This window comes from Diachasma alloeum, unplaced genomic scaffold (genome assembly GCF_001412515.2).
Source record: "Diachasma alloeum isolate Michigan unplaced genomic scaffold, Dall2.0 Dall_scaffold_01016, whole genome shotgun sequence".
NCBI classification, from domain to species: Eukaryota; Metazoa; Arthropoda; class Insecta; order Hymenoptera; family Braconidae; genus Diachasma; species Diachasma alloeum.
In genome coordinates this window covers 57,247-68,366 of record NW_021681128.1, presented here as the reverse complement: position 1 = coordinate 68,366, position 11,120 = coordinate 57,247, and the positions used below count along the sequence as shown (strand labels likewise).

At 38.1% G+C, this 11,120-nt stretch overlaps 1 protein-coding gene across 4 annotated transcripts; it reads left to right on the top strand.

Moving 5' to 3' along the window:
• Window positions 1–18: 18 nt before the first annotated feature.
• LOC107045600 (phospholipid hydroperoxide glutathione peroxidase) lies at window positions 19–10,878 on the top strand. 4 transcript variants are annotated; one of them, XM_015267923.1, is made up of 6 exons: window positions 19–487; window positions 772–801; window positions 947–1,037; window positions 1,155–1,264; window positions 2,357–2,448; window positions 10,525–10,878. In XM_015267923.1, exons 3-6 carry the CDS (start codon window positions 949–951, stop codon window positions 10,738–10,740), a joined length of 507 nt encoding a protein of 168 aa, XP_015123409.1. In that variant the 5' UTR covers window positions 19–487; window positions 772–801; window positions 947–948; the 3' UTR covers window positions 10,741–10,878. The 4 variants fall into 4 exon arrangements, with proteins under 4 accessions (XP_015123409.1, XP_015123406.1, XP_015123407.1 ...); XM_015267920.1 differs by having other exon boundaries at window positions 627–801; XM_015267921.1 differs by having other exon boundaries at window positions 554–801.
• The last annotated feature ends 242 nt before the right edge of the window (window positions 10,879–11,120 follow it).

The following is an 11,120-nucleotide window of genomic DNA, read 5'->3' as shown; positions in this document are numbered from 1 at the left end:
GTTTCTTATAGCGCCGTGACTTTCGTCGCAATATTAATTTTTTTATTGCAGAGATTAAGGGATGAAACGGGGGTTGATGGATGGCGAATTTAATTCTCCATTGAACAGTCTTTGTTTCATCCCTTAATATTAATTAGTCGGCGAATATATCAACTGAAAAACATAAAGCAAGCATTGAGTACAAGGAGGACAAAAATCCCCCCCCAACCTGTCCCTGTCACAGCAGGACTGCTACTTGCCGAGTTACTCACGCACCCGACTCACATTTACCGACAATTCGACCGGGACGCCGCCTTTCCCGTGGGGTACCAACTAACATTTTTGGAGTCAGTCAAACCCCCCGATCCGGGCCTCTACTCAGGTCTATCCTCTTTGATTTCAACCCCGAGATCTGAGCCTCTACTTTAGTCAATACTCTTTATGCCCAACCCTGCTTAAATCTGAGCTAATCTTTCGACTGATCAGCGATATAAACCCAAAATAAACGGTAAGAGAATCTTCAGAATATCCATAAATATTAACAAATCGGAATTTTACGTCCCTTGTCGTTTAGGTTATTGTTGTCGGTATTGCCACATTCGATTCGGGAAAATACATTTTTTTTAAATCGTATTTTACATGACAAGGTGTGGTAATTGCGTTGCTGAAGTCTGTGACGGTGGCAGAATTGTTCTCAAAACTCGGACGAGTACAACATTCACGATTAACTCTATTCAATAATTTACCTGTGCGATAAACTAATGGGCTACTTAAAGTACACAATATTTCCAGGCTTGCATCAGGTCTTTCGCAGCTTTACAGGCACGTTGATTCATTTTGCGCATGAAGCTAGTAAAATAACGTATAAATTGTCAGTTGAACGTATAAAAATTAGGCATATGGCAGTTTTCAATAGAAATTTTGATCATCAAATGTAGAAAACGTGTTTTTTTTTGGCTTTCAACAGTGATGAGTGGAAACCTGGACTACAAATCGGCGAAATCAATCTATGAATTCGAGGCCACGTCGATTACAGGAGAAGTTGTGGCACTGTCGAAGTGAGATAATGAATGATTATTTTTTATATTTAGATTCTTGAACCTGAATCTTTGATTTTTTTTTTCATTTTTTAAACTGTTAGTCATGGAATATTTGTTATTTTTCTTTGATTTCAGATATCAAGGTCATGTCTGTCTAATCGTGAATGTCGCGTCAAAATGTGGACTCACTGCGACAAATTATAAAGAGTTGAACGAACTCTATGATAAATATGCGGAGTCTCATAGTAAATACTAATGTTTTCATGGCTTTGTTTTATATAAAGAAAAAGCCTATAGAGTACTTCAGCACTAACACATTTTTTTGCAGAAAAATAATTTCCTTAATACACACAATAGAGCTACATTTTTTATACATTGATATTTTGGGTGATCCAATGAAATCACGGTATTCATAAACACGGGCCCGAATTGTTGGGTTTTGTTTTTCTTCAATTTCACATGCTGAAATTATACCTGTTGAATTGTAAACAACAAATTGAACATCTAAATGTTTGAATAATATAATGTGGGATTCAGATGGGCACAGTGCATGATTGGGATGGTACGTTTCAATATTGTACAAGTTGAAGATTACAATTTTTAATTTTTTTTTATAGACAGTCTCAACACAAAACATCAGATGTGTAAAAAAAAGACTCCAGAAAAAGAATTGAAGTTATGGAAATCGCCGAAAACTGCACTTTTTAAATTCAATAAGAAATAACCCTTACACCAATCAAAGTCAAAAAAATACCAGTGAAAAGATGACCTACGGCCGTGGCTGTGTGGTTAGAGTATGGGATTGGCACGTGAGCGAACCGGGTTCTCGATACCCGGCTGGGGAGCCAAAATTTGTAACACTCTAATTTCACAGTTTCACTGTCGAGCGGGAGTCCTGTTAAAGGGACAACTGTACCTGGGCAGGTTTTTTCCTCAAGTGAAGTGAAGTTTTGCCCTCGTCCTTCGGCGAATGCGGTACAGGGGGTTGGGGGGTGGGAAGGGAACAAATTGTAAAAACCCGAAAGGGTATACGAGAGAAAATAATTTACCAGTGAAAAGATGACATTTTAAGCATATCGTTCTATACCGAGTTTCTCGAATTAAATACTTTCAATATTTAATAATAAATTAAGGAGCAATGTTATTCAACACCCGAAAAAGTATCATGGCAGATGTATCTGAAGTTGCATTCCCACGGAGAATTCAAATTCTTAAACTTTGACAGTCATCTATCTAAAAAGGCGTTAAAATGTTGTCGGACTCTATAATTGACAGGGTGTGAAAGCCTATTTGGTACGCTTTCGAGGGAACTCAATACTTTCTTATTATTATTTTAGACCTCAGGATCCTTGCTTTCCCATGCAATCAGTTTAATGGTCAGGAACCCGGCACCAGTGACGACATTTGCAGTTTTGCTAAGCGTGAAAAGGTGAGTTTTTATCGAAAAAATTGTAACGCTATCAAAGTGAATCATAAGAGAGTTCGAATGCACTATAATTCAGCAGCAAAGAGGTAGAACGGTATTAGTCGATTTAGCTGGCAACTGAGTTTTCGAGGGATATTTCCGAATTCAAGAGAGATAGCGTAATTTTTGTGACCACCTTTTTCCATTGAACAAGCAGTATGACGGAAGCTATTTGACAGATCACTCATGACTGTAACTTTTTGTGTAAATTTTTTTTCTTCAATTTTAGTTTCTACCAATTCCATTGGTAGTATGCTTCCGAATGGAATTTGATCCATGTTTCTTAGAAATTTCTTAGAAAACTTATTGGTTATTTTTGAAAATGTTATGGCCAACAATACTCAAATTTCATTACCTTCTGATGTACCATAGACTCTGCCCCTTTTACGTATGTACATTTTTTCTTCCACCCATTAAAATAGAGAAGCAGCAACATTTTGAAATTTAGCTGAATAATATTATACCTTGAGAGCGGAGTTACTGTTTTAAAAAATTTAAATCATGACTTTTTATGTTCAGGTAGTTGATTAGAATAAATAGGGAGTGAGAATAAGTAAATATACGAAATACTAGTGGTTACATGGGTAGCGTGCGGCTGCGGTGGTCATAAAACCGTTACCTCATTTTCTCTTTCTATAAAATGAAAAAAAAAAAAAAAAAATTATGTGCTATGATCTTTCTAAGTCAGCCTAGAGTGAAAATGAACAGTTAAATATAGATGCGTTGATCCTTTTCTTATTAAGAATCTTGGATAAATTGTTCTATTTCAGTAACTATTGAATATATTGACTTAAAATTGGATATAAGAATGTTATTTGACATCCTAACTAGTAGTTAATGTTTCAATAGTTTCACTGATTTTAATCCATGTTATAGTGTTCAAGAGTGAATTCTGAGCAAAAATATACAAAAACGGCAATATCTTGAAAAGTTTCTATAGAGGGGTATACATATTTTGATTGATGCAGATAGATGACATCAAGACGAACATTTAAAAAAAAAAATTGAAATCGGTTGTATAGTTTTTGAGATATTGAGCAAAACAGTTTCACATAAAAAGTTGAATATCTCCTGCTGCTCCGATTTTGCTCATCCAAAATACCAAACTTTGTTATCACAAGACCTGAAATCCTACCAAGTTTGAAGTTTCTATCCTGATTATTTTTCAAGTTATCATGTTTACAAGCAATTTCAGCGAAAAAATGAAAAAACGAGAATAAAGCCATATTGCTTGGGGTGTAATGGTCTTTTTTTGATCCATTTAGATGGGTATCATCACGACGAGTATTTAAAAAAAAATCGAATCGGTCGAATGGTTCAGGAGATATCGGCAAAAAATGATTTTTGAGGAATTGCTGTATCTCAGGAACTGCTCAACCGATCGAGCTGAAATTTAGCCCAGTTTTCAGTATCAATAGTACCAGATAGCAGCCAAAATTTCAAGTTCTTTGCGCTAACCGTTCTCGAGTTATGGGGGCTATTGGGGACATACGCACACACATGACCACAGACATACATACATACATACAGNCTGATTATTTTTCAAGTTATCATGTTTACAAGCAATTTCAGCGAAAAAATGAAAAAACGAGAATAAAGCCATATTGCTTGGGGTGTAATGGTCTTTTTTTGATCCATTTAGATGGGTATCATCACGACGAGTATTTAAAAAAAAATCGAATCGGTCGAATGGTTCAGGAGATATCGGCAAAAAATGATTTTTGAGGAATTGCTGTATCTCAGGAACTGCTCAACCGATCGAGCTGAAATTTAGCCCAGTTTTCAGTATCAATAGTACCAGATAGCAGCCAAAATTTCAAGTTCTTTGCGCTAACCGTTCTCGAGTTATGGGGGCTATTGGGGACATACGCACACACATGACCACAGACATACATACATACATACAGACATTTTTAAAAAATATCATTTCTTCACGGTTCATGACATTTCTAGGCATTTCCACCCAAAATTAGGAAATCGAAAAAAATTACAATTACATAGCTCCCATTCGGAAGCAAAAGGAATCGAACGCAATCGATTTGATACGTTCTACCTCTTCGTCACCACCATCATTATTATGAAAATTTACGCAACTACCAAGTGATGCCCAATTCACTCATGGTAAAGTCCCTAAAAAATCTTTAACACGCGATACTTAGGGCATGAAATAGAGTAAACAGGTCAATAGCTCGAAACTGGTTAGAATCTAGGCGATCCCAATTTCCGATAATAACACTCATGTATAATCGTGCGATGAAGCTTCTTTTGAGATATGAACATTTCGAATAACTTTTTCATTTCGAATAAGTTTTTTATCGCCTTTTGACGAGAATATACTTTTGGTAACCCTCCATCTATTAAGCTTTTTACTCCACCATGTACGTGACTGAATGACATTTGAATCCGGTCGTCTGAACATACATTAGATTAGAAATCCTCTATCGCAAGAAAGAAACTGGGACCGTCCTGAGGTAGCAGTTTAAATTCTTAGTCTGATGTGGTGGCTATGGATTGAGGAAATTTTGGGAGGATCGTTGAAGTTGTTGAGCACTGCATCAAAGGGAGGAAAAAGCCTAGGGGTTCTCGTTCAAGAGGTTCCAGAGGCAGCACCCGGGACGACGGATTGGGCAATGACTGACTCTGCGCGGATTCAAAACTATAATTGAAAAACCTAACGAATTCGTTAGAAAATTCGTTAGGTTTTTCGTTTTCCCTATGGAAAGTTGAACAAAAGTGAAAAACGAACGGGCGGTGTGTTGTGTCAAAAGTGAAAGTGTGTTGAACATTGGGTTTTATTCACATTCCTATTACACATCCCTTTTCGCCTAAATTCACGTTTTTTGAATTTTTCTGGCAAATTGTTGATCGTATTGACGTGAAAAAATATACCGTTTTTGCGTTTTATCATTACTTAATGACGCACAAAATTTCATGATCATGCGATCATTTTCCTGCGTTTTTTCTAAAACCTTTCGGAAATTCACAAAACTTTAGAAAAAATGCAGGAAAATGATTATATTACAATGAAACTTCGTGAGTCAGTCAATGATGATAAAACTCTAAAACGGTATATTATTTCGCGTCAATCCGATCAATAATTTGCCAGAAACATGAAAAAAAACGTGAATTTTGGCCGAAAGGGTGTAGTAAATCCTTAGCGAGGGCCACACGTATCAAGGGGTTTCATTCCACGAACGTCAATTATAGTACAAGGATCAACCCTGTCAGTATTATTATGTACTGGAAGGAACTCTTGTAGTTAATTGCTAAGCTTTAGTAAATGTTCCACATTATCATTTGCGGTCCTGGAAAATTGAGAATTCGGCGATGCCCTTTTGGTGAGCCATTTGGTAACCCTCGTGACGTTTAACTCTCGTGAAATTTGACCACTCATTTGTAACCCTCGTGATGGTTGACTATCGTGAAATTTGACTATCTCCGTGTGAATTTATTGTTGTTTGACTCTCGTGAAATTTAACCATTCCCTTCTGACCCTCGTGAACTACAATTCCGAGTGGAACTCTTTCCCAAGTCCTGCAGTATATTATATTTTTAAAAAATCATGCCGCCAGCATATAGCCTATTTGGCGGGTTATAGCCCGGAGCAAAAATTTGCCCGCCAAAATGCATCCCAAATAGTCCACTTGGCTATAAATAGCCCCATCTGGTAACCCTGCCTTCTATTAGGCTTTGGCTGATTCTATTAAAATGTTCAATACAAAATATTCAATAGAAAAAGTCAATAGAATTCCATTTTTCTATATAACTTATTCTATTGAGATATTTTCTATAGAATTTCGCGGACTCAAATTTTGCAAGTTTTCTTGTTTGATTTTCTTGCTGAGAAGAAAATAAAAATAGAATAAAAAAATGTGGCGCGAGCCACAAACGAATTATTACGTCGAATTTCGATTAAGGCGTCTCGAATATTCTCTATTGTCCTATTCGAGACAAATATCATCCTATGCTTGTTCCTCACGAAATTTCTGGACAATTCTCGAACCTTCCATAATAAAAGGTATATAAACCTTCGTATTCCCGACCAAAATGTTCAGTCCGATTCAGTCCGATACCGAAACACAATGTAAACACATCTCTTTAAATCTAAATACAAACGTCTTTATTCCACAACCACGAGTTCTTATTTCACGACCCGCACTAAACCGCCACAACTGGTTACCCCGACGTGATCGAATGAATAGTTTTTCCGCGTTTTTACCGCCTAAATGAAGCGTGTTAACGTTCGCGACTATTGGACAAAATTCGAGTGCATTTTTGATCGTGCACTTTGTGAGTTGGTTTAGTGTACCGCGCGCTCGTGTGTTGTGTCGTTCACGCGCTCCGTTCGAGTTTTGTGAATTTCGGTGCATTGCTGAGCACCCAAGGACGTTGTGTTGCACTGAAAATTTTTCGAGACTTAGTTTTGATTTGGTGCTAACGGTCTGCTGAATAAAATGAATTCGCGAACCCCCGATAATGGAACGCCGCTTCAACGTATCTCGGTACGCTGTCCCAACGCTGCCTTCAACGCTGAACAACCAGCCTTGTGGTTCGCCCAGCTCGAAGGACAGTTTCATCTTGCCGGGATCACCGATGAAATAACGAGGTATTACTACGCCTCCTCGCATCTCGACGCCAAGGCCGCTGCTGAGGTTCAGGACATCCACCTAAACATACCCGCGGAGACGCCCTACACACGCCTCAAGGAGACGCTCATCGAACGCCTGACGCTCTCCCGAGATGCACGACTCCAGCAGCTCGACCGAGAATTATTAGGCGACAGGAAATCGACACAGTTCCTGATAACATTCTACGCACCAAATGGCTCAGCCGACTGCCGATGACGACGCAATGTATCCTGGCATCCCAAGCTGATATGGACCTCGACAGGCTTGCGACTCTCGCCGACAAGCTGCACGAAATCGCATTGTCGGCAGCGCACATTAATGCAGTCCAAGAGCCAATGACTCCGACAATTGACGCACGTTTTTTTCGAGTCGAAGCGACGATCCGTGAGCTAGCATCCGTGGTGAAAAATCAACGCACCTCGCACTCTCGCTCTCGAACAGCCCCGCCAGCACTCGACAACAACACGTGTTGGTACCATTGAACATTCGATGACACGGCCAAACATTGCCGACCGCCTTGCTCACTACAAGGAATCGCCCCAGCGAATCACTGACGGTGGCCAACGTTCGTTCCATCAACAACACGATGCCTCGCCCACGACCAACTTAAATCGCCACAGGGGAGTCCGACGAAACGACTGGGAAAACTCAACATTTGAAGAGCCCCTGGTCACCTCCGTTCCACTTGGTTCCGACAAAGTCGGGCGAACGGCAAATTTCCGAACAAACAACAACGCACGAATAACGACCGACTCCACCCGAGTCATCTCAACCTGGAACAGCTCGAGATTCATCTTCGTATCGCCGTCGTATTCCGACACTGGTTCATCAACGTCATCAATTCAAAAGATTTCGCTAAACCTTATCAGCTGTTCGCGACAATTGATATTATTGATTTTCTTTTATTTGCTTTATTTGATCTTGTTCTCCTTTTTCGCAGAAGGGGAGTACTTATGGCGCGAGCCACAAACGAGTTATTATGTCGAATTTCGATTAACGCGTCGAGACAAATATCATCCTATCCTTGTTCCTCACGGAATTTCTGGACAATTCTCGAACCTTTCATAATAAAAGGTATATAAACCCTCGTATTCCCGCCCAAAATGTTCAGTCCGATTCAGTCCGATATCGAAACACGATGTAAACATCTAAATACAAACGTCTTTATTCCACAACCACGAGTTCTTATTTCACGACCCGCATTAAACCTCCTCAAAAAAACTTAGAACATTTGAGCCGAGGAAATTCTACATGAAATATCTGAAGAAAATAAGTTATATAGAAAAATCAAATTCTAATGACTTTTTCTGTTGAATATTTTTTCATGAATATTTCAATAGAATCGGCCAAAAATTAATAAAAAGTTCAATAGAAATTCCTAACGAATTCGCTAGATTTTTCTATTAAATCTTTTCGTGCATGTGAACCTGCATGGGGATGACAGAAGAAGTGTGAGAAGAACTCTTTTTAGATTTATGTCCTATATATCAAATGGAGAACAAAAATTGAATGAATAGAGGAGTGAAACGAGTAAAGTTCAATATAAAATGTTTGTCAATTAGGCAATTATCTGGAAAGTGAACGGATTAAAGGAAAAATGATCTTCCGATATTAGCAAAAAAATTAATTTTTTCATGCTTGAAAAAATTTCGTATTTTTTCGAGTTGATGGAGTAACATATGAAACCACCCTTGCTGATGATTAAGGGAAACACTACAAGAAATTTTCATGGGATTTTCCGCTTGATCATCAACAAGGATGGCATATATGCACTTAAGAGAAATTCACTGTGATAGATTTGAAAGAATAAAATGCACAAGTTTTTCATTATACACGGGTTTTTATGAGATTTATTTTCAAATTGATAATTTACCTTTTACATGACTTTAACAATTAAAATAAAAATAGAACACAATTCGTAAAACTATATGGAATCCAGTGGCCAAGGAAAAGCTGGGTACCCAGGCAAAAGATGGAAATATTTTAAATATTAACACCTATCTTTGTTATACAATGTCAATTTTATTTATGAATAATTAACTTGGCGTAGTGAATTAAAATTTCAATCAACACGAAGAAATCCGCTGTGAGTGAAACAAAAATCAAATTTTTTTTGACTCCTTGTGGTTATAAATGAACATCTTCGAGAAATATCAGCCGAGATGAATCATCTCAACTGTTGATTGTTCCTTTATCTCGGTAATCATAAAATAGTGGATTTCGTCATAAGGCAGAAAAAAACTTTTCTGGCGAATATATGAGGTTGCAGCCCGAGCCAAAGGCGAGGGAGTCCATGTGACGAGCAGCTTTTTTTTGTCATAACGGCCGTAGGCAGCAATTCATGAACGCGTAGCGTATGAATCGCTATGTGTTCGCGTATGCTCTGCCTTACGTCCCGAATGACGAAAGGAGCTTTTTTTCACAGAAGAGGAGATTTGTTGACAAAAAAAGTTTTTTGTGTTGAGTTCGCATTAATTTAATGAAAAGATATACTTAATTGGTATTTTGGTTCAATAGAAAACCAGTCGAGGACACCAGACCTATACTTTTTGTTACGGACGTAAAGTTTTAACCCTAGTCCGGTCACCAAACGCGACCCTGCGACTTTAGTCACCTGCGCGAGAATTCGCGGCCCTGTTATTTAGGCTTTAACGTTGCCAAATTCACTCTACACTGCCCGGGCGTGTTTAGCGAGTTCCCGGTAATATCGCGTCATAGGCAATTTCATTTAACCTGGGAAAAAATAATTCATCTATCCGAAATAATTTGTTTTCTTTAGGAATTTTGAGAAATATGTTGTTCTAAAAGCTACTATAATTTTTTAGACACATCAATTGACAAAGTGAAATTTTTAGTCAGTCAATTGTAATTAAAGGAAAACGACGTGCGGCGAGGTTTCCCTCATAGGGTGATCAATCTAGGATTAAGGACCAGTAGATGTAGACTCTCAAGCAATGAAATAAGCAACCTGGTTATCTGTATCCAAATAACATCGTTTACTCACGATCTCAAACAGCTTTGCTACCTGCTGTTTGCTGGAGAAAAAAGAAGGATCTTGTGGGGGCTGAGAAAATTCCATGGAACGGATTCTCTAACAAGCGCTCTCTACCACTCGTTCATTATCCAGATAATTGGATGATTAGTGGGGATATCATCTGCAGTCTCATTTCCTTTTTCCTTTTTACGATTAGATGGAGCAATGATTCAATTTGAATCATTAATCTTGACGGCTTCCGACAACCTTTCATTAAAGTTCTCATTAGGCAACAAATTACTGCAAAGTAAATGCACCCTGATCTCATTATCATCCAAATTTAAAAATGTAAAAAATTGAACCTCTAATGACTTCTCTTTCTCACATATTTTCCAAATAAGTAAAATTAATTAATTGTTCTTTATTTATTCTGAACAGGTGAAGTTCGATCTCTTTGAAAAAATTGATGTTAATGGAGATAACGCACATCCTCTCTGGAAGTACTTGAAAAAGGAACAAGGGGGTATCCTGGGTGACTTCATCAAGTGGAACTTCACGAAATTCATTGTTGACAAAAATGGAAAACCTGTTGAGAGGCATGGGCCGGATAAGAATCCCCTCAAGTTGGCTCCACATCTTGAGAAATACTTTTAACCGCATCGAATAACAAAGTTGAAGATAATTGTATCTTGCATTGAATGATTATTGTTTTTTCCATCACGCTGTGACGAAAAGTGAACTTTTCGGCACGCTCCGCGTGCCTAAAAGTCCAATTTCCGCCACATTGTGATGAGAAATATTGTTCGTAACTCGTGAAAAAATGTTTTTTAGCTCGTGGGATTATATCACTCGCCTTCGGCTCGTGATATAAACCTCCCATTCGCCAAAAAACACTTTTTTGCACTCGTTACGAAATATACTATTTTAGAAAACAGTGAAGTATCAGTTACCGTAGTTCTGTGATTTATCGGTTTTTTTCTTTACTGGATTCCTCTGTTTGATATGTCTATGAGGTGTTTGATGAAATAAAATTA